Here is a 23,199-nt window from a genome sequence, read left to right on the forward strand (position 1 = left end):
GTCACCTGTACAAGGTCCCCTGTCCTCTCCCCGGCCGTCCCTGTCCCTCCCCAGCTGCTGGAGAGCACGGACCTCTCTGTCACTGCAGATCCGATCGGACTTCCCAGGGATGAGTGTGAGTGCAGTGCTACCAGCATGTCCTCTGTTTCTGGCTCCTTTTACTCGGTTTGTGCTTTTAAGTTGCAGGTTAATGTAGGTCATAACTTTTGTCCCAATTAGCACCTGCTGTAGGATACACTACAATGTGTCTCTCCCCCCCCCCCCCCCCCCGATATAATTTGGGTTGTTTCTAGTTTCTGGCTGCCACAAAACCTTCTGCACATTTGGGTACAAGTTTGTGTGGATATATGTTTTCTTTCCCTTGGGTAATTACCCAGGAGTGTGATTGCTTTATCATATGATAAGTGTATGTTTAACTTTATTTATTTATTTATTGAGAGGGGGGCAAGTGAGCGAGGGGCAGAGAGAGAGAGAGAGAGAGAGAGAAGTGGGGCTCACCTGGGCTCGTGCTCACCCGCAGCCGGACTCGAGCCTACCTGCTGTGGGACTCGAACTCATGAACTGTGAGATCATGACCTGAGCCGCAGTCAGATGCTTAACAACTGAGCCACCCAGGCACTGTGTTTAACTTTATAAAGACTACCAGATGGTCCCCAAAGTGGTTGTGCCGTCGTTTATGCTTCCACTGACAATGTAGAGGTTTCATTCGTTCATATCTTAATCTGAACTTGGTGTGTAATGTATGATTTCGTATGATTCTAGTACAAGTGCTGTTGATTATCTTTTCATGGACTTATTGGTCGTTTGTAGATCTTTTGTGAAATGTGTGAATTTTTTGACTTTTTTTTTATTGGTTTATCTTATTGAGTTGTAAGAGTTCTTTTTATATGCTGGATACAAGTCCTTTGTCAGATATATGTATTGCAAATATTTTTTCCTACTCTGTGGCTTGTCTTTTTATTTTCTTAGTTGTATTTATTAACTTAATTTAATTTAATTTTTTTAAGTAATCTGTACCCCTGTGTGGGGCTCAAAGTCACGACCCCAAGATCAGGAGTTGCACGCTCCACCGACTGAGGCGGCCACGTGCCTCTCTTAGTGGTATCCCTGAAGAACAAAAGTTTTTCATTTTATGAAGTCCAGCCCATTTTTATCATGCTTTTTTAATGTGCTATGAAAGAAATTTTTGCCTACCTCAAAGCCATGAAGATTGAAAAAGCCAGAATTCTTCTGGAGGTTCTACATAGTTCTAGCTCTTACGTTTAAGTCTGATCCATTGTGAGTTCTGTGCACGTGAAGTTCGATAATGAGCAAGTGCTCACGTCCTCCTATGGGCGTTTTTCTAACATCATTTCTTGCTTGAAAAAGACCATTCTCTCCCTATTAAAGTCCTTGGCAACTTGGTCTAAAGTCATTTGACCGCGTATATTTAGTGCCATTTTTATTATTGTGTGAATGAAAAATGGATCTTATGTATTATTTCTCTGAAGGCAACTCAAGACCTTGCAGTGCTTCTAAAGTCTCATAATGAACATTCATGTTCAGACTCTGGTGAATTATTTTTTAATTAAAAAATCCATTACAGAGATATGACAGATAATTGCAGTAACCCTAGACCAGGTCCGGGACTGGAGGGATAGATATGCTATAAAGACTATTAATAGGTCAAGTGACAAAATTGGAATAGGAATAATAGATTAGATAGAAGTTTTGCATTCATGTAAGTTTATGAAGTTGACAGTAGTACTGTGGTAACGTAAGAGAATATTCCGGTTTTTAATAGACACATTCCTAAGTATTTAGGAGTAAAGGACCATGGTATACGTAATTTACTCTCAAATGATTAAAAAAGCGTGTGTGTGTGTGTAGAGAGAGAGTTTTTGAGTGCAAATGATAGAGCAGATGTGGTCAAGTGTTAGGTAACTCTGAATGAAGATGTACCACTTTTGCTACCTTGAAATTACTTATTTTCAAATAAGTTTTTTCTTTTCAAATAAAAAATCCATTACGTCAACTTGTTGAATTAATATTTGCCTTTTCTAAAAAAGTAGGATTAAATGTATTAAAATAGTCATTAACTGATTTTTAAAAATTTTTTTTAAAAAAGCTAGGTTACTGTGCTTATCTTGGTTGAAATATAAATAGAAATGTATTTGAAAAATAAATGGTCATTCTAGATGTAATCTACCAAATTTTTTATGTATTTAAAAAAATTTTTTTAATATTTATTTATTTTTGAGAGACAGTGTGAGTGGGAAAGGGGCAGAGAGAGGGAGACACAGAGTCTGAAACAGGCTCCAGGCTCTGAGCTGTCAGCACAGAGCCTGACATGGGGCCTGAACTCACGGACCATGAGATCATGACCTGAGCCGAAGTCGGCCGCTTAACTGACTGAGCCACCCAGGCGCCCCATAAAATTTTTTAGGTATTTTATGATGATGGCTTGTGTTACAAATTCTGTTTCTGAAATCCAGCTTCGAGTTCTGTTGTGTAAACTGGCCTATTTGAAATTTTCTGATGATAGTTTCTATTTCCTTACAATACCTTTAAGTACCTAGTTTGATTGACATGTTTTAACATTATTACAGAGCCCTGTGCACCAGATCCCTTTGTATGTCTTAGTCAGGAAGACGGAATCACTGTTAAGTTCAGGCATCACTCCAGGGATTTAATGTCAATCCAACTTTGTTTTACCAAGTACTGTTTTGTATTTAATCTCTTTTCTGCCACAACAAAATCAACAGAAGAAGCCTTATAATCTGCAGGATAGAGATGATCTGTTCTAGGGAAGAAATGGGAAAGGATTCAGGGCGAAATCAGTATAGCCAGTACATTCTCACAAAGTGATGCTTAGTTCACCTTATCAATGAGAGCCATCCTGTCCATTGACTGTGGTCTTTGAGACCCATTTTGTCCACTTGCAATGGACAGTGAGAGCTATCTTGTCCACTCAGTGATGGTCAGTACGAACCATCTTGTCCACTTACCATCATCAATGAGAACCATCTTGTCCACTTGGCTTGGTCAATGTGAACCATCTTGTCTGTTTGCCATGGTCAACGAGAGCCATCTTGTCCACTTAACTGCGATCAATGAGAACCATCTATCCATTTGCCATGGTCAACGAGAGCCATCTTGTCCACTTAACTGCGGTCGGTGAGAGCCATCTATCCATTTGCCATGGTCAACGAGAGCCATCTTGTCCACTTAACTGCGGTCAGTGAGAGCCATCTATCCTTTTGCCGTGGTCAACGAGAGCCATCTTGTCCACTTAACTGCGGTCAGTGAGAACCATCTATCCATTTGCCATGGTCAACGAGAGCCATCTTGTCCACTTAACTGCAGTCGGTGAGAGCCATCTATCCATTTGCCATGGTCAACGAGAGCCATCTTGTCCACTTAACTGCGGTCAGTGAGAGCCATCTATCCATTTGCCATGGTCAATGAGAGCCATCTTGTCCACTTAACTGCGGTCGGTGAGAACCATCTATCCATTTGCCATGGTCAACGAGAGCCATCTTGTCCACTTAACTGCGGTAGGTGAGAACCATCTATCCATTTGCCATGGTCAACGAGAGCCATCTTGTCCACTTAACTGCGGTCGGTGAGAGCCATCTATCCATTTGCCATGGTCAGCGAGAGCCATCTTGTCCACTTAACTGCGGTCAGTGAGAGCCATCTATCCATTTGCCATGGTCAACGAGAGCCATCTTGTCCACTTAACTGCGGTCGGTGAGAGCCATCTATCCATTTGCCATGGTCAACGAGAGCCATCTTGTCCACTTAACTGCGGTCGGTGAGAACCATCTATCCATTTGCCATGGTCAACGAGAGCCATCTTGTCCACTTAACTGCGGTCGGTGAGAGCCATCTATCCTTTTGCCATGGTCAACGAGAGCCATCTTGTCCACTTAACTGCGGTCGGTGAGAGCCATCTATCCATTTGCCATGGTCAACGAGAGCCATCTTGTCCACTTAACTGCGGTCAGTGAGAGCCATCTATCCATTTGCCATGGTCAGCGAGAGCCATCTTGTCCACTTAACTGCGGTCGGTGAGAGCCATCTATCCATTTGCCATGGTCAACGAGAGCCATCTTGTCCACTTAACTGCGGTCGGTGAGAACCATCTATCCATTTGCCATGGTCAACGAGAGCCATCTTGTCCACTTAACTGCGGTCGGTGAGAACCATCTATCCATTTGCCATGGTCAACGAGAGCCATCTTGTCCACTTAACTGCGGTCGGTGAGAGCCATCTATCCATTTGCCATGGTCAACGAGAGCCATCTTGTCCACTTAACTGCGGTCAGTGAGAGCCATCTATCCTTTTGCCATGGTCAACGAGAGCCATCTTGTCCACTTAACTGCGGTCAGTGAGAGCCATCTATCCTTTTGCCATGGTCAACGAGAGCCATCTTGTCCACTTACCATGGTCAATGAGAGCCATATCGTGTCCATTTACTGATGTCAGTGAGAGCCATGTCGTCCACTTGCCATGGTCAGTGAGAGCCATCTTGTCCACAGGGGGGACCCATTGGTGGTTTATCTCACCACTTGTCACTTTTAGTGTCTTAATTGACTTAGTTCAGGGACTTGCTTTTCTTCATTTCTAGTCCTACAGTGAAGTTAAATACACATTTACACACAGTATATTCTACTTCAGTAAATCTCATTACAACCTGGATCCAGACCACCCCTAATTTAGTCTTTTCAGTTCTGCTTTTTTATTATCTTTCTTGTTGCACATTGCTGTCATTTGCTGATTACTTTTGAGCTTATGCATTTGAAAATATGAATTTTCTGACTTCTCCAGAATGTTCTTGATAGATAGAACTATCTTAAATCTTGCCATTATCCGTGCGATATTTTCTTCAGGATTCTCTCTGTAGCATAGTTTTAAAGTTCACTGTTCTTGACCATGTTAACTGTGGTTGATCTAGACAGAACATAATGACTATGTGGATGGAGCTCCAAACCGTGATTTTGAGCTCATGTTTATTTCCCAATGAGGACATCCTAATTCCAGATAATAAGCAAAGCAATGGAAAAGAGGGTTGTCTTGTCTTTTACCTGTCATTGGGTTGTGACCTTGCCTCATAGATTCTCCTGATATGGACGCTTGCTTCTGAAAGGACTCAACTCTTTTTCAGGGGCCTGTTACATAGCTCTCATTAATGGTGGTGAGTGGGCACCTTGGAGGTGGGGGATCCACCAGTGGTCCAGGGACCCTGCTTCCAGAGCCAAATCACTGCCACTTCAGTGCACCTTCAGCTTCCCCGTGCAGTGACCTTCCTGGGCATCTCTCAATGATCACAAAGTTTCAGTCACAGAATGTTTTGTTTTGTTTTTTAATGGAAGAAACAAACAGCTCCTGTTAGAGAAAAATATGAAATTAACAACTTTGAAATGCTTTTGGAAGGTTCAAAACATTAACTTCTTAAAACGTCAGTCTCGGGGCGCCTGGGTGGCGCAGTCGGTTAAGTGTCCGACTTCATCCAGGTCACGATCTCGCGGTCCGTGAGTTCGAGCCCCGCGTCAGGCTCTGGGCTGATGGCTCAGAGCCTGGAGCCTGTTTCCGATTCTGTGTCTCCCTCTCTCTCTACCCCTCCCCCGTTCATGCTCTGTCTCTCTCTGTCCCAAAAATAAATAAATGTTGAAAAAAATTAAAAAAAAAAAAAAAAAAAAAAACAAACGTCAGTCTCCACAATAATGACAGAAAGTTGCATTTTAAAGTTTCACTTTTTTACATTTTCTAACTTTTTTTGAGATCACAGGCCCCTTTGAGAATCTCTGGATTCTTGGGATTCAGACATCTTCAAAGCCTGTGAATGAACTTCCACCACCCAGGTTACGATTTCTGCTCTTTGGTGCTCCGCAAGGTCTTTGCATTAGCGCCTGTCACAACAAGTGCACGAAAGGGAATAGGAAGTTGACTGTTGGTTACAGCAGACTTCAGGCTGTCGAGGTCTGCTGTGTGACGAAGGAAGGAGTGAAGGAAGGAAGGAAGTCCAAAGTAAGACGAAGCATTCTTTCATAAGCTCCAGTCTCATTGAGCTATTTTGTCTGAAGCTGGTTCTTACGTGTTCAGCTTTCCTGTTTGTCGGCTCCTAGAAACTTCCGCCCTCTACCTGCCCACCCTTAGCGTGCAGAGTTTGAGGTGGTTGGGAAAATACGTCTAATGTAAAAGGCGTCTGGGCAGGGAAAACAGGGTAGCAGACTAACATGGCAGGGCAGGACGAGGACAGAGCAGAGCCCGCCATTCACGAAAGGCCCGTTAGCCAGAGGAACGAGGGAGGCCTCAATCTGTCATGGAAGTCACAGGGCCTCTGAGACGTGCGATCACAACCAGTGAGTTTTCCTGAGAGGTGCAGCCTTTCCTGATACAGAGACCTAAGAGACGCTGCCGCTTCAGACCTTCGCCGAGAGTACGTTCTCCAGCCGTCTCTACGAGAGCGGCCTGTGCCAAAGATGCACAGTCCCTTGGGTGGATCCCAAGAGAACACCGAGCACACGGGTAGCCTTCCGACCATCTGTTGTGACGTAGTAATAAAATTTAGATCACTCAGAAGCATGAATATACACTGTATACCCGTTAGGTTATCTTTCAAAATAACAAGCACCCAGTTTTGAGATTCGGCAGCGGAAGATTCTTGGTTGGTCGTGTTGGGTGTTCAATTAAAAGCAGTTCATATCTTTTGACAGCCACTTAAGGGGAGAATAGGCTCACAGGGGCTTCTTGGGACTTTCAAGGAGCTGGCCACTGTAACATGTTGGCCACACTGAGGTGGGCTGAGGGGAGCCATGGACAGACCCGGGCTTCCTCGGGAGCCCTCAGGGCACGCCATGAAACGGCCGTGGAGCAAGGCTGTGTGGTAGTCTTAGCCTGGAAGGGTTTTAAAAGAGTTGTGTGTGGTGGGATTTAAGAAATAAAAGTAAGTGAAAAACAATAGCAAAAAACAAAGCACCTCGTTAAAAGCACACTTCAAAATGTCAGATTTCACACAGGCGTGGTCCTTGTCCCTCCCCCAGCTCCTGCTTAATTCTTCCTCAGTATAAGCTGAGTTCTTTCCAGGAAATAGTCGGTTGGTCTGACCCGCATTTATATTTATTTTTTTAATTTAAACTCAAATTAGTTTACATACAGTGTGGTCTTGGCTTCAGGAGTAGAACCCAGGCATTCATCGCTTCTATATAACACCCAGGGCTCATGCCAACAAGTGTCCTTCCTCATCCCCGACACCCATCTTCCCCACCTCCCAACCCCCTACCCCCAGCAACCCTCAGTTTGTTCTCTGTATTGGAGAGTCTCTTACGGTCTGCCTCTCTCTCTGTATCTTATTTTTCCTTCCCTTGCCCTATGTTCATCTGTTGGCTTTCTCAAGTTCCACATATGAGATCTGTCTTTCTCTGACCGACTTACTTCGTTTAGCATAATACCCTCCAATTCCATCCACATTGTTGCAAGTGACAAGGTTTCGTTCTTTTTGATTGCCGAGTAATACTCCATTCACATCTTCTTTATGCATTCGTTTGTTGACGGACAGTTGGGCTCTCTCCATACTTTGGCTGTTGTCAATAGCGCTGCTGTAAACATTGGGGTGCATGTGCCTCTTTGAGCCAGCATTTTTGTATCCTTTCTGACCAGCATTTAGAAAGTGGGATCCGTTGCTATTTGAGGCTTATTCTAGGATACGATGACCAAAATCTCAAGAATACTTTTGAGTCATAATTAATCCATTCATTCATTCATTCATTCATTCATTCATTCAGAGACAGCATGAGCAGGGGAAGAGGGGAGAGAGAATCCCCAAGCAGGCCTCACACTGTCAACACAGACCCTGATGTGGGACTCGAACTCAAGAACCATGAGATCATGACCTGAGCCAAAATCAGGAGTCAGCCGTTTAACCAAGACTGAGCCACCCAGGGGCCCCATTGAGTTGTGATTTTTTTTTCTAAAATGTTTATTTTTGAGAGAGACAGAGTGTGAGCAGGGGAGGGGCAGAGAGGAGGAGACACAGAATCCAAAGCAGGCTCCAGGCTGTCAGCACAGAGCCCGACGTGGGGCTCGAACTCGCCACCTGCGAGATCGTGACCTGAGCTAAAGTCAGCGCTTACCTGACTGAGCCGCCCAGGCCTCCTGTGCTGTGATCTTTAACAGCAAACAGATGTGCAGTTTGTGTGTGTCACCAGGTGATGACACCTCTCTGAAAGGACATGGAGTCAGAACCCCTCGTTGTACTTCATTTAGGATTTCCCTGTGGTCTGTCCAGGACTGGTTCCTGCAGGTCTCACCCTTGGGTGTTGTCGTGCATGAGCGTCAGACCCAGGGTGACCCCGAGCTCTGTGTTTCTGAAGCTGCAGCTGTGGGGGATGCCCCTCCTCCGTGCCTCTGACAGGAACCAGACTCTCTCTTGTTGTTTCTGGGAGATTTCTCCCCAAGGTGATGGAGCATAACAGTGATTATTCATGATGCTGGTTCTGGGACAAGATGTTGCTTGAGAGATCTAGGTTTGCAGCTTGCCCCACAGTCTCCGTGTGTGGGCAGGGGTGTCCGTAGAAGATTCTCTGTGTGTGGGCAGAGGCGCCCCTAGAAGGTTCTCTGTGTGTGGGCAGGGGCGCCCCTAAAAGGTTCTCTGTGTGTGGGCAGGGGCGCCCCCAGAAGGTTCACCACGTGGGCATGGGTGCCCTGAGAAGGTTCTGTGTGTGGGCAGAGGCGCCCCAAGAAGGTTCTCTGTGGGTGGTCAGGGGCGCCCCGAGAAGGTTCTGTGTGTGTGGGCAGGGGCACCCCGAGAATGTTCACCATGAGGGCAGGGGTGCCCCCAGAAGGTTCACCGTGTGGGCAGGGGCACCCCGAGAAGGTTCTCTGTGTGTGGGCAGGGGCGCCCCCAGAAGGTTCACTGTGTGGGCAGGGGCGCCCCCAGAAGGTTCTCTGTGTGTGGGCAGGAGCGCCCCGAGAAGGTCTCGCGGGGGCGTCCGTAGAGGCGGAAGAGGCCGCGGTCTGGGCTCCCTGGGGACCGTGCCACAGCGCTCAGGGAACACTGAAGCACACAGGTGAGGACCGGCCGTGAGGGGTGCTTCTGGCGGCAGAAGGCCTTCCGGTTCCTTGTGTCTGGTGTGTATTCGCAGAGTCTGGCCGAGGGGGGTCCCCCCGGGGTCTGCGGTGCGCAGCGTTGCTTTCCTTCCAGCAGAAAGGGGCCGCCGCAGGGTGGGGGGCAGCCCCGCGGTTGCTCAGGGCTCTGGGCTGCACGGCGCTTCTCCCCCCAGCGAGGCCGTGGGCGTTTCAGCCCAGAGTCAGCCCCGGTTCCCGGCCTCGCCAGCCCCGATCGGCCGGCATCAGTGGGCTGGACGGAGACTTCTTTTTTTTTTTTTTTTTAAATTAAAAAAAAAAAATTTTTTTTAACGTTTATTTATTTTTGAGACAGAGAGAGACAGAGCATGAATGGGGGAGGGTCAGAGAGAGAGGGAGACACAGAATCTGAAACAGGCTCCAGGCTCTGAGCCATCAGCACAGAGCCCAATGTGGGGCTCGAACTCACGGACTGCGAGATCGTGACCTGAGCCGAAGTCGGCTGCTCAACCGACGGAGCCACCCAGGCGCCCCGTGGACGGAGACTTCTGACCGTGATGGAAACGTTAGCTCAACTGCTGGCTGCTTACTGACGCTTCCCCTGCCCCCCCCCCCCCCCCGCCGCCACCGGCCATGGCTTGCTCAGAGACCCCCCTCTGGCAGTCTGTCTAGCCCGGCGACCCCAGGCCGCGTTGGGGTGGTGGGCAGTCCGCGGACAGGTCGCGAAGGTGGCATTTCCCTCTGCGGACGCTCGGGTGGAGATGGCGTACATCCCCAGGAAGGGGACAGGATCACTGGTGGCCTCTCGTGCACCTGCTCCTTCTCCTCCAGTCTCTGAGCTCACCTGTGTGTCTCTCCTCGAGGCTAAGCGGGTGCTGGTGGCTGTTGTGGGCGTTGGCGAGAAGGGGCGGTCTCTCTGTTCAGCACGAGGACGGCAGGTGTCAGGAAGGGCATGTTCTACCGTCATGTCAGCTGACCTGTAACCCGGGTCACTGGCGACAGGAAGGTCTGCTTCCCCGTTCTGTTCCGTGTGGTGAGGGATTTATGTTCAGACAGGACTTGGGTGGGTGTGGGGTGTTCCTGCAGTTACTCAGGGCTTTCGGGGAGAGCAGGGTTAGGTCTAATGTTTAGTGTCGCCAGATGGTCTTGAAGCGGGGCTTCTGGCTCCGGGAAGGATTACTTTATTTTCTTGTACACAGTTTTCTCAAGTGATACTTTCTGTAAAAAAGTTGTCAGGATATCCTGATTCTTGCTTTATTGTCGTAAATATTATCCTGTGTCCCGAAAGAACACAGTATTTGTCTTTCATCAACATCCGATAAGAGATTTAATACAGCTCCCCTCCTTCCCCCTCCCTCCCCCTCCCTCCCCCTCCCTCCCCTCCCTCCCCCTCCCACACAGGCTTCTGTCTGGCCGCTTAGGGGCATCTGAGAGTGATGGGGGGAGTGGGCAGCAGGGTGTCATTTCTCCACATGATCCCCTAGGGAACCCTTTGTCCCCAGCCTCACCCTTCCAGGAAGCTTCAAGTATTAATGGAAAGACTCCCCCACCCCAGTAATTATTACGGCAAGATAGCTAAAGATCCAGTGTTAATTTGGCTTTAGATTATTCTAGCAAGTCAGTGTGGGGGTTTATAGATTGTTTGAGCCTCTTGGTCCTTGTGAAGCTCTCTCGTTGTCGAGGGAGCTTGTGGAGCAGAATTGCTTTACGGCTTTGCTTGGTTATGATTAAGGAAAAGTGCGGAGAGAAGGAGTTTATGACACGGGAGCCAAACGCCACGAATGTACGCCGTGGGGTAGCACGGGCTTTGCTTCGGTTCTTACCTTCTTAGATAGGTCGAAGGGTGTTACTCACAGAAGCGGCGAGGCGGGTTACAGAACAGTGTGGGCCGGTGATTTCATCAAAGGAAACCCTCTGCTTTGTGTCTTCTAGAACGTCGTTCTCTCAGGAGGCTCCACAATGTTCAGGGACTTCGGACGTCGACTGCAGAGAGATTTAAAACGAGTGGTCGATGCCAGGCTGAGACTCAGCGAAGAGCTCAGCGGTGGCCGGATCAAGGTAGGAGGCGTCTCCGGGCCCCGAGCGCGCCTGGCTGTGCCTCCCCAGCGCCGGCCAGCTGGGGAGCCCGCGCCAGGGTTCAAGTCCCTTCCCCAGCCGCACCGTGAGATCACGCTCGAGGGTCGCTGCTGCCGAACTCATCCCAAGAGTGTCGTTAAGGCTGGTGTCCCTACTGGGGTGGCACCAACCACTTTGTGACCCACCCCTGCCGGCGCTTTCTCTGTGATGACCAGGATCTACGGGGTTGGGACCAGTTGACAGTGAGGGTCTTCTATGTTTTTTTGGAGGTGTTCTCACGAAACTAAAGTAAGCACCCTTAGCGGGAGTCTCGGTGTGTTACCCGAAGGTAATCGTCGACGAGCTGCTGAGTTTCCCTGGGCTTCTGGGCAGGGCTGGGCCTCGGTGTAGACGGGACCAAATGCACACCCTCTGGCCTGGTGGAGTGACTGGTGGCAGATCTCTCACGGTGTTTTCAGGACGCGTGGCATTAGTTCTGTGACGCTGAAACATCTAATTTGTTTAGTAAAAAAAAAATCAACTGGGTTAGTTGCTTGGATTTCTTACTGTTTCAAACGCCTTTAGTTTCGTGAAAGATAACCCTTCCTTGATGTGGGCGCTTTGTTCTCTGTACCATCCCCGCTGGGGGCTGGGGCTGGGGGCTGGGGGCTGGGTGCATTTGGCCGAGACCCTTCCTGTCAGAGGCTGTGCGTGGCCGATGCCACCACCGAGGCACTAGAACATCGGGGATGGGCCTCGAGCTGTCAGCTGGGAGGAGGCCCCTCAATGGTCAGCACTCAGGGCAGAGCTGTCCTCTTGCCTGCCGAGCGGTTGCTGGGTGACCAGTCGACCGCCCTGGCGACTCAACGTCCCTTACTCTCTTTCGCAGCCTAAGCCCGTGGAGGTTCAGGTGATAACGCATCATATGCAGCGCTATGCGGTGTGGTTTGGAGGCTCGATGCTGGCCTCAACTGTAAGTCCTTTTCTAGATTGTTGTCTGTTTTCATTTCTGCGTTCTCTGTCGAGTTGGGATGCACGTTGCCCTGTGAAGGTTAAATAGTGCGTGGCTCTCAACAGTTGCACTTTTAATTCTGTGACGTATAAGAACCGTCTTAATGGTAACGTCCATCGCACGGCTAATCCTTCCTAATTAGGGCTTGCAGACAGTGTGGGTAAGCGGGATCCCAAAATAACCTCGATTCCCATGACTGCCCCAAGTAGTTTTTACTCTCCTCCTCACTCTGGGACGAGCTAGTGAGTCGCCAGTGTAGGGTGGCCCGCGGTTGGTTCGAGCGGAGGGTGAACACGTTCAAGAACCGAAGTGACCTCCGTCCGTAGTCGGGCCTCAGAGGGCGAGAACCTCACCACCGGGGTCTCCTTTGCATGACGGTTTACTAGTCCTGTTCCTTTCCGGAAGGTGTCTGTACCGCTCCTAACCGCTGCCTCCCCTAGCCCGAGTTCTTTCAGGTGTGCCACACCAAGAAGGACTACGAGGAGTACGGCCCCAGCATCTGCCGCCACAACCCCGTCTTCGGAGTCATGTCCTAGTGTTCGCGCCGACGGCGTCTCCCAGTCACGCGGCGCCGGGCTGAGACCGCAGCTCCTGTACATAGTGGCGTCCAGTGTCGATGTCGAGAAGCGTGCTTGCGTCGCCGAATGCATGAGGCGGTTCCGTGCACGCCCCCCGTGTGCCTGCCCTTCGACGGCCGCCCTCCCTCCCCGCGCCCTCCCCGCCTCCCCGCCTCCCCGCCTCCGAGCTTCTAGTCCGCGGAGAATTCTGAAGGAATTCACCTGCGACTTTAAAAATGGTGAGGAAATCCCCCCAGAAGATGGCGCAAACTGGTCCCCGCGGGAAAGAATATGGGGCTGCACCCCCTTTTCCTCCCGGCCTATTTTTGTAAATAAAACGTTATAAACTTGAAATACAAATTGATGTTTATATTTCCTATTATTTTGTATTTCCTGGTATTTGGTACAACTGGCCGAGCCTAAGCACGAATAGATTTTGGTGTCTTGGAGTTGCTGTAAAAACGTTTCTACTTGTGAGGCATGTTCTGATGTGTCTGTAGGCAAACAAAACAAAGCAGCAAACTTTTTTGCCACATGTTTGCTAGAAAACGATCACTCTTTATTGGCGTCACATGAAGTTTCAACACTAAACGCTGTTGTACGAGAATCATTACAGATAATGTATCGCTTCATTTTCCTGTTTGACCTTTCTGGAACTGTTTTATAGAGGACGCTGGTTTGCCGTTGGAGTGTTGGATGAAATGCTACCGTGCACCGTTGTAATAAAAGCGGTTAGACTCTTTATACAGATTTCCTGTCGTGCTGTGCTGGTCTTTCCGTTTCCCCTTTGGGCTCATGCTTGTTCCAAAGGGTGTTGCGGTTTGTGTCCCGTCACCGGAGGATTTGGTGATCGGTACCGAGTCCGCGGAAGGACGTTTCCCAAAATGACGGGGACCGCCTGCCATCCATCAGTGGCCACTCGGTCACCAGCGGCGCTCCGGATGCTCACGTGAGAGGCTCTGGATGCGGGGCGGGGAGGGTGCTTCTGCGGATTTCCAGCATCCCTTCCTTGGAACCCAGGACTCACCGCTGAGCTTCGAGTGGTTGCTCTGACGTTTGCAGAGTAGGTTGCTGGCTTAAGAGGTACTTGGCAAAAGTAAGAGATTTAGTGTTGCCCCGTTCTTCGCGTCATACGTCCCGTGTGACACCCTTACGGTACTTCTTCTAAGTCACGAAGTAGGTTTTATTCTCCGAAACTTAGCCTTCATAAAGAAACATTTAGTTTTATTATTTAAGTTTAGAAACGAGGTTGAGAACAGCAGTCAGTTCCCAGCGTGGAGAAATCTGAGTTTCCTCTGCCCGAGGCCGTCCCTGCCTGGTTCCTCCCATCCAAGTACTAACCAGGCCCGACCCTGCTTAGCTTCCGAGATCGGACGAGGTCGGGCGCGTTCAGGGTGGTATGGCCGTAGACCGTCCCTGCCTGGTTCCTGATTAATTGTCAGCGACCCCAGACCCTCGTCTCCTCACTGGGGACTCTCAGACCACTCAGTTCTTACTTTGTCCAAACAAACAGCTTCTCTGCTTTCCCTCTGGGGCCTGCTGCTTCTCAGGACCACGGGTCTGTTCTGGTTTCTTGTGGTTTCTCCAGCCACTCTATCGCACTGAGTCCCGTGCCGCTCTGTCTGCCTTCACGCACACCCATGCGTCCGACACGTGGCAGCAGGAGCGCCACGTGTCCTTCCACGTGGAACTTTGCCAAGCGGGGACCGTGCATGACCTTCCTTAATCTTAACAACAGCTCTTGGAAATTGGCCTCACTGTTACCCCATTTTCCAGATAGGAAACCGTGGCTGCAAAGAATTCAGTGCGTGCTTACCAGCAGGTAGGAAGCAGAGAAGGCATTACCGATGTAAAGTGTGCTTTCCTGATTCTTGTCAAAGGAGGAGGAGAACTGTGACCAGCGGGGGGAGCGGGGGTCCAACCCGATGGCCTGAGCCTGTGCAGTGATTTCACGAGATGCTGGAATAAAAAGAGTTTGGAAACAGCCGCAGGAGCTAGCAAGCATTCCCCCTGTCATCCACATCCCTTGGTATGGAATGTGTTCTAGGAAGCTGCTGACACAGGATTTATAGCATGTTTTGATGTTGCATTATTTTCATTTTTGTCCGTAACGTTTTGCTCATGTTTCTTTTTTTTTTTTTTTAAATGTTTGTTTATTTTTGAGACAGAGACAGAGCACGGATGGGGGAGGGGCAGAGAGAGAGACACACACAGAATCCGAAGCAGGCTCCAGGCTCCGAGCTGTGAGCACAGAGCCCGACGCGGGGCACAAACTCACGGACTGTGAAATCTTGAACTGAGCTGAAGTCGAACGCCCAATCGACGGAGCCACCCAGGCGCCCCGCTAATACTGTTTCATCATGTGCGTGAACTTTGTTGTATTTCACAAGGCAAGTAAAAGAGTTTGAGCACTTAGAGCCATAATGGGCCCACAGTAAGTGTTCAGTAAGTTTTAGCCATTGTTATTCTGTTCATAAAGCAATTATCATAGGGGCGCCTGGGTGGCTCCGTCGGTTAAGCGTCCGAATTCAGCTCAGGTCATGATCTTGCAGTTTGTGAGCTCGAGCCCCGCGTCGGGCTCTGTGCTGACAGGTCAGAGCTTGGAGCCTGCTTCGGATTCTGTGTCTCCCCCTCTGTCTGCCCCTTCCATGCTCATGCTCTGTCTCTCTCTGTCTCTCAATCATAAATTAAAAAAAAAAAACATTAAAAAAATTTAAAGCAGTTATTGTGTCCTGAGAGCCCTACTTGTCACAATTGCATTAAAAAATAGTTTTGGTGGGGGAAGGGAATTTTCGGTTCATGCATTCAATGGCCTTCAGAACTTTCAGTAAGAAGATATTTTTTTTTTTTTAACGTTTATTTATTTTTGAGACAGAGACAGAGCATGAACGGGGGAGGGTCACAGAGAGAGGCAGACACAGAATCAGAAGCAGGCTCCAGGCTCTGAGCTGTCAGCACAGAGCCCGACGCGGGGCTCGAACTCACAGACCATGAGATCATGACCTGAGCCGAAGTCGGATGCTTAACCGACTGAGCCACCCAGGCGCCCCAAGAAGATATTTTTAAAAAAAGATCTCCGTGTAGAGTTGTAGGATCTAAACGTCACCTGGCCTCTTGTTAGCATCGCACTGCTGATACAATCGAATCACTTTAACATCCATACAAAAGCCTCCACTGCCGCACTGCTGCTGTCCCCCTGCCCAGCTCTGTGCTCTGAGCCGCTCTTTCATAACCAGCGCGAGGACATCTTTGGTTTGGGTCATGCTTGTTTCACAGGCACGCCTCAGGTGAATGCACCGAGACTGGCTGTCACTGGGTGGTCGTGGCGGCAGGTGTGGGCGCCCTGGAGTGAGCGACCCCCAGAAGGGCTCCTTCCTTCCGAGGGCTCCGGCATCCCCTCTGGACAAAGCCTCTTCCCCCGTCGGGCCAGCCTCTCCACGCTCCAGTGATGCCCTGTGGCCCTCCCTGGACGGAGGTCCTTGAAAATAGGGGACTGATCTTTGTACCCCTGGGGACCTTCCAACGCCTGGCACACGGTATGTGCCCAGTACCTTTAGAGATAAATTCCCGTTCACACGGAGACTCCCTTCCTGGTTTTTCCAGGCTGTGCGTGCTCTGCACTGACAACTGTTCTGTGTTTGGGTGATCTTATATGAAAGCTGGTTTTCTTTCTTTTTTTTTTTTTCATTTTTTTTTCAACGTTCATTTATTTTTGGGACAGAGAGAGACAGAGCATGAACGGGGGAGGGGCAGAGAGAGAGGGAGACACAGAATCGGAAACAGGCTCCAGGCTCTGAGCCATCAGGCCAGAGCCTGACGCGGGGCTCGAACTCCTGGACCGCGAGATCGTGACCTGGCTGAAGTCGGATGCTTAACCGACTGCGCCACCCAGGCGCCCCTGAAAGCTGGTTTTCGAGCGTCTGGGGCATTCACTCTCATTACCTTAAGACTTCCTTTTTTTTCCCCTTTGATTTCATTTAATTCATTTATTTTGAGAGAGACAGAGAGCAGGGGAGGGGCAGAGAGAGAGAGAGAGAGAGAGAGAGAGAGAGAGAGAATCCCAAGCAGGCTCTGCACTGTCCGTACAGAGCCTGACACGGGGCCGGAAGTCATGAACCGTGAAATCATGACCTGAGCCAAAACCAGGAGTCGGACGCTTGACCTACTGAGCCATCCAGGCCCCCCTTGACCTTAGGACTTATGACGATAGAAAATCTCGTTCTGGACGGAGACTCTGGTAGATGTGCCGTGTGCTGGAAGGTGGGTATGTCATGTTGTCACATGTCTCGGAAGGTGGGCTTCCCTGAACGGTGGTTACCGCCTGCACTGGAATCGACAAGGGTCCAGTGGAGGAAATTGCCCCACACAGATCTTGAAGACCTCCGTATATTGTACGGTAGTAATAGTTCCTTCTCCAACTTAACCAATATGAATAACGAGCTCTTGTGTGACCGAACTCCTGATCGTTTTGTGATTAATTCATTCTTTACGATCCCTCCATTCTATCTCATTTGTAAAAATTACACTAGTGCAGACAAGCTTGTGAGGTTTAATCAGGTGCACAGCTCATTTACAACCACGAGAGAGCCCCATTAAAAATATTTATCTGTTAAATAATTCTTTACTTAATTGGAGAATATTTCATAACGTTTCGTTTAAAAGTAGCTGTCAGGCTTGTTAAGGAGAAATGTAAGTTGATTGGCAAAATAATTGTGTGGGGCTCTAATTGGCGATTACGTCAGTTTCACACGGTCAGATGGAAATAAATCTTTTTAAAAAGGAGAAAAGAAACTATAGCTTGATATTGGTATCATGGAAGATTTTTCTAATGTTAAGACGTTAGTTCCTTCTGCCCTGTGTTACGTCTCAAAAGTAAGCGGCTATTTATTCCCTGGTTGACTTTTACCCTTTTTTTAGCTTGGCGGGGGGTGCCATGGATGATTTCTAATTACGTGTGTATGCACAAATATATATTAGTTTAATGGTATTTGCTACTGAAAACTTCAGAACTTTTTAATTGGTAAAAATGAATATAACTTTAAATTATGAAAAAATTAATAATTAAAAACCTAAGGGGTTTATGGTGTCAAAATAGAAATGACATGTCCTGGCTGTATTTTCAGTATTAAGGGGTCAGATCAGCTGTCACAGTTGATCAGAGCTCCATTTAATTCCCTCTTGGCCACGTTAACACTTACTGCAGATGTATTCTGAGTAGTTTCCCACCAGATACCCTTTGGCCTTGAGTGATCTTTCTTCGTGCTTCTGGTGTGCGCTCGGCAGTGACACCAGATGATGGAGTGTTTCGGCGAGGTGCCCTTTGTGTCATTTGCTCATCGTAGTGCGGCGGGGCTGAGAATAAGGCGGAGAGCAGGTCGTCTGAGATCCCCAGTTCACACCCTGGCACGGCGCCTGGCTGGCGGCTGGGCCACTTGGGACATGCTCACCTCCCTCTCTGCCTCCATGAGCTGTGAGCCAATGGCAACGCGGCCAGGAGCCCGTTGGGGCGCCCTGCGGTGCGGAACATCCCAGAAGAGATGCTTGCTGGAAAGAGGAGAAGTGAGAGACGGCCGTGGGGGACACTGTCGTGTGACGGAAGTGACACGAGAGTGTGGGGCTGCTCTCTCACAACTCCAGGGGGACCCCTTTAGGCTGCCGGCTATAGAAACCACAGCACCCTCTGTTTGTGCGGCCCATCCTTTGTGCCTCAAGTTTTTATGTTTTTTAAGTTTATATATTTATTTCAAAAGAGAGAGAGAGCAAGCAGGGGAGGGCAGAGAGGGAGAGAGAGAATCCCAAGCAGGCTCTGCACTGTAAGTGAGGAGTCTGACAAGGGGCTTGAACTCATGAACCACGAGACCATGACCTGAGCTGAAGTCGGACACTTAACCGACTGAGCCACCTAGACACCCCCTCAAGGTGTTTTTAAACCAGGAAAAGCCATCATCTGTTGATGGTTGCTGGGTTCCGGGTGCTCCGCTAAGGTCCCCATTTTGTGACTGCACATTGTCTAGGGGCCTGTGAGCCACGGTGTGAAGGGGTCCGGGAACAAGTCACAAGGGCAGTTTTCAGTGCAGCACTAATGCCTGGTGTGGAAGGCAGGGGGGACATAAGGGTGTCCAGGATGGGGCTGGGGTGAGAGTTTTGGTCTTTCTCTTAACATATTTCAGTATATGTGCTGCCGAAGCGAGCACAGGGCTTTCTCTTAAGAATAAAGCCCTTAAGCAAGTGAAGAGGGATGATGAGATTCGCACAGACACGCCTGGGAGGTTGTGCCCAGAGCTGTAGCTTTTCTGGAGTCACTGAGCGAACCTGGAACAGGAGAGGTGAAGTCGGCTGGACGTGAACGCTGGTCTGGAGCTGGCGAACGTATGCATGAAGGTCAGAGTCTGATGTCTTACTCTGTAAAACAGCGGGCAAAGTCGATGAGGTGTGTCAGAGGGGAATCAGAAATCAGAACAATCGGAAACTGTGATCTCTGGATGAAGGTAGGGAATAGACTTTTTGAAATTTAGGATGCAGCTTTCAGCGTAAAAACTGAAAGATAATTTCTCTCGCTGTATTTAGAAATAGTCGGTCTTTTGCATTCTTAGCACGGTGCTTTATTTCTTTTGCAGAAAAAGAGCGACTGTGATTTGCCCGTTACCAGGGATACTTGAGAACTGTCAAAGAATTTAGGATAACAGCATGGTGTACAGTACTCCTCATAATAATTAGAAATAAGCCATCTAGGGGAATAAGTAGTGAGCTGTAAAAGTACAAACGACTAAGTGATATTTTCCACTGATGTTTCCCATCTCAGCTGGGCTAGTCTATGTGCTTGCATTTCTGATTATGTAGCCATTTTCTTGAACGAAATTAGTAGGTTTTCACATGTATTCATTAGGTCTTATGTCCGCAGTAAATTAAACTTTATAGGTAATCGAAACATCATTGTGTGATATAATTACAGCTCTCAGAATTAGAGTTTAAGAATGTTATTGCAGTAGGACGTACAAATTAAATGTCCCCTAATGGCAAAGATTAACAGCATTATAAACTTTCTAGAAATACGCGGCTCGTGGTCCTGGTTGACTGTTGAGTAACTTTTTTTTAATTAAGTCTTTTTTTAAGATTCTTTATTTTTTATTTATTTTTTGTTTATTTATTTTTGAGACAGAGAGAGACAGAGCATGAACGGGGGAGGGGCAGAGAGAGAGGGAGACACAGAATCAGAAACAGGCTCCAGGCTCTGAGCCATCAGCCCAGAGCCCGACGCGGGGCTCGAACTCCCGGACCGCGAGATCGTGACCTGGCTGAAGTCGGACGCTTAACCGACTGCGCCACCCAGGCGCCCCATGGGCCGAGAGCTCTTAATCACTTGGGAAGCCTACAGGGGTGATGGCTCTCGGCCCCAAGCTCCGGAGGCCAGAGCTGGGGACACCTGTCTATGTGGGGTCCCCCCGGGAGAGAGGGAGCACCAAATCCTAACCACTAGACCACCGGGGAACTTGGGGTCCCCCCGGAAGAGCTGCCTTCACGAGGGGGTGTCGGTGGAGGGACGCCTGTGTTTCCGCCCCTGGTAGACTGTTCTGTGAGAGAGAAGATGAGGTTTCTAAAAAGGACTTTGTTTAGGAAAAAAAAAAAAAAAAAGTCTCTCTCTTCCCCTCCCCCGCTCTGTCTCACTCTCAAAATAAATAAATAAAGTTAAAAAAATTAAAAACTTTTTTCTTCGGAATATTACTTGTATCGTGAGCTGAAGAGAACTCCTAATGGTGCTTCTGGTGGCCACGGGTGGTAAGTGAGGGACATTAAGTTCCAGCGGCTATTTTGGTGCTTTGCAGAAAGACGGACAGATGGCTGTCTCGTGTTTCTTTTTGTGGTCGCTCATTTCTTAGGCTCATACTCATCCGAGGTAGCGCAGATGTTCAGTCTGTTACTCTCCTCAGACCGCATTTAGGCAGACATTTGTTCCTTAAGGGCACAATTTTCATTTACTGGAATTTCAAATATAAACAAAATGCCCCAAAGGGAAGGGATTTGGGGGGGGGGGGGCGGTGATTCCTACAGTGTTATCCGCGTGGCAGTTGATGGTGTGGTCATCGCTGTGATGTCTAATTTCTAGTTTTTAGTGAAAACAACCCCTTTTGATGAGTAGGATAAAAATAAAAATGATGTGATGCTATGTTGATTCATCCTTTGTTTTCAAGTGAGAACGCCCAGTGTTCTATAAGTTCTGTGCTTTGGGGAATATTCTTTTTTTTTTTTTTTAATGTTTTATTTATTTTTGAGAGAGAGATAGAGTGCGAGAGGGGGAGGCACAGACACTGAGGGAGACACAGAATCGGAAGCAGGTTCCAGGCTCTGAGCTGCCAGCACAGAGCCCGATGTGGGGCTCGAACTGACGGACCGTGAGATCATGACCTGAGCCGAAGTCGGACGCTTAACCAACTGAGCCACCCAGGTGTCCCATGATTTTTATTTACTTTTTATATTTATGTTAAAAAGTTTTTAAGACATTTAAAAAATGTTTACTTTTTGAGAGAGAGACAGGGTGTGAGTGGGGGAGGGGCTGAGAGAGGGAGACACAGAATCGGAAACAGGCTCCAGGCGCCCCTGATTTTTAAGCTAAATAAAGCCACTGCTTCTGTGAGCGGCCCCTACGTGCAAATATAACTGGTAAACAGTTGTCTCTTCACTTCCCACACACATCCTGGGTTTCCTTTTGCCCCTAGCTGGACTTAGACCTTGGTACGCACACATCAGGGGCCATGTCAGCCCTCAGCAATGACTTCACTTCTCTCAGGATTTGCTTTTTTTTTTTTTAATTTTTTTTTAATGTTTATTTTATTTTTGAGACAGGGAGAGACAGCATGAGCAGGGGAGGGTCAGAGAGAGAGGGAGACACAGAATCTGAAACAGGCTCCAGGCTCTGAGCCGTCAGCACAGAGCCTGACGCGGGGCTCGAACACGCACACCACGAGATGATGACCTGAGCCGAAGTCAGATGCTTAAGTGACTGAGCCACCCAGGCGCCCCTGTCAGGATTTGCTTTTGACGCAGGGGGCCAGGAGGCATGTCACGGCTTTCTTTTTTGTCAAATGCAAATTATCACCGCCTGCGGGTGACTCTTTCTGGAATCATTCATTTAGGACAACATATTTAGTGTTTGTTCATGATGGGCAAATTCCCGTGGCCTCTGGAGAGGTGGATGGTACGTAGTCCCTGTTCTCTGGAATCATCATCTTTTTTTTCAAGTTTTTATCTAAATTCCAGTTAGTTAACATACAGTGTAATATTAGTTCTGGGTGTATATTAGGGTGATTCAACACCTCTATAGCACCCTGTGCTCATCACCCAATCCCCGTCTCCTGTTTCTACCCCCCCCTCCCCACCTCCCCTCTGGTAACCATCACTGTGTTTTCTGTGGTTAAGAGTCCGCTAGAATCATTCTCAGCCAGGGTGGAGATTAAAGGGGAGGGCAGACCATGCAGCTTATGGACCAGTCGATGGCGTCGAACTGAGGGGCAGAGGCCGCATCGGGCATGGAGCCACTCCCGGCGATGGATGGACCCAACCGGTTCTTCACTCAAGTTCATTTTCCTTTTGGTCAAGTACAAGTCGGTTACCCGGCGGAAACCTGCAGTTGTGTCAGACGAGTCAGAAAGTGCAGGATTTGAAAAACTCCGTGAAAATGAGTATATAAAAATGGCATTGGCAGTGCACCCCGTGGTCATGGAACGTGGCTGTCATTTACAAGGGGAGACTTGTCTCCATAAAACGAAGCAAGGACAGGATTTCAACAACTGTGTCCACAGATTTCAGGCAAGAGTTTGTGCAAACATCGATCAATTCAGACAACATTTACGGACCCTTTACTTCCACAAGGTTGTCTTTTTATCCCCAGAGAGCCTTCTGTTAATTAATTCATGTTGGAGTTGTGCCACAGTGCATTGGTACACGCTGAGGTTGTCCTCCAGAGCCGATCACTTCTAACTTTTGGTTGGCCACAGATAGAACACACTGAAAACACAAAGTCCGTTCAACTGAGTGAGGCTGGAAGGGGATTTTAAGAAATACCTGCCCCGAGCTTTTTTCTGCTGTCGATACTTTCAGGTTTAAATAAGATCCAACTGCAGAAAGGTTTAGCATGGAGTTCCTGAAGGAGCTGGGCAGAGATTTGCATACAAGACCCAGCATTCCGAGCGCCGCTTTCCCGCGTATCGGGGGTTCCAAGGCAGCTTTTTAAAGGAGCAAGTGTTAGGTGGCTTCACAATCCCAGGACAGCCGGGGACGTGCTTGCCGGGAGCAGGGTCAGGGATCCAGCCGGAAACGCCCCGGCCCCCTCCCCGACGTGGCGCTCGGGCCAAAACCCACAGCTGCCATCCGAGAGCTGCCCGGGGCCAGATTTCCTGGTGTGAGCCTTGCCCACCGCTGACTCCTGCCCGGATGGACCCTGGTCCCACGCGGAAGGGCACCGCAAGGCCAGCTGGGAGATGGGCTTTAGCTTTCCCGTCCCGATTGTGC

The 23,199-nt window shown here is 48.8% G+C and overlaps 1 protein-coding gene across 8 annotated transcripts in view; it reads left to right on the forward strand.

Annotated features, from left to right (window-relative positions):
- Window positions 1-13,443, forward strand: part of ACTR3B (actin related protein 3B) — a 92,643-nt gene extending 79,200 nt beyond the window's left edge. For all 8 annotated transcript variants that reach the window (XM_043590017.1, XM_043590019.1, XM_043590015.1 and 5 more), the window contains 3 exons: window positions 11,002-11,127; window positions 12,014-12,097; window positions 12,577-13,443. In XM_043590017.1, coding sequence (XP_043445952.1) covers window positions 11,002-11,127; window positions 12,014-12,097; window positions 12,577-12,672 — 306 coding nt within the window. In that variant the 3' untranslated portion in view covers window positions 12,673-13,443. The remainder of the gene's footprint in view (window positions 1-11,001; window positions 11,128-12,013; window positions 12,098-12,576) is intronic.
- Window positions 13,444-23,199: the final 9,756 nt, after the last annotated feature.

Source organism: Prionailurus bengalensis, chromosome A2 (assembly GCF_016509475.1).
Source record: "Prionailurus bengalensis isolate Pbe53 chromosome A2, Fcat_Pben_1.1_paternal_pri, whole genome shotgun sequence".
Classification (NCBI taxonomy): Eukaryota; Metazoa; Chordata; class Mammalia; order Carnivora; family Felidae; genus Prionailurus; species Prionailurus bengalensis.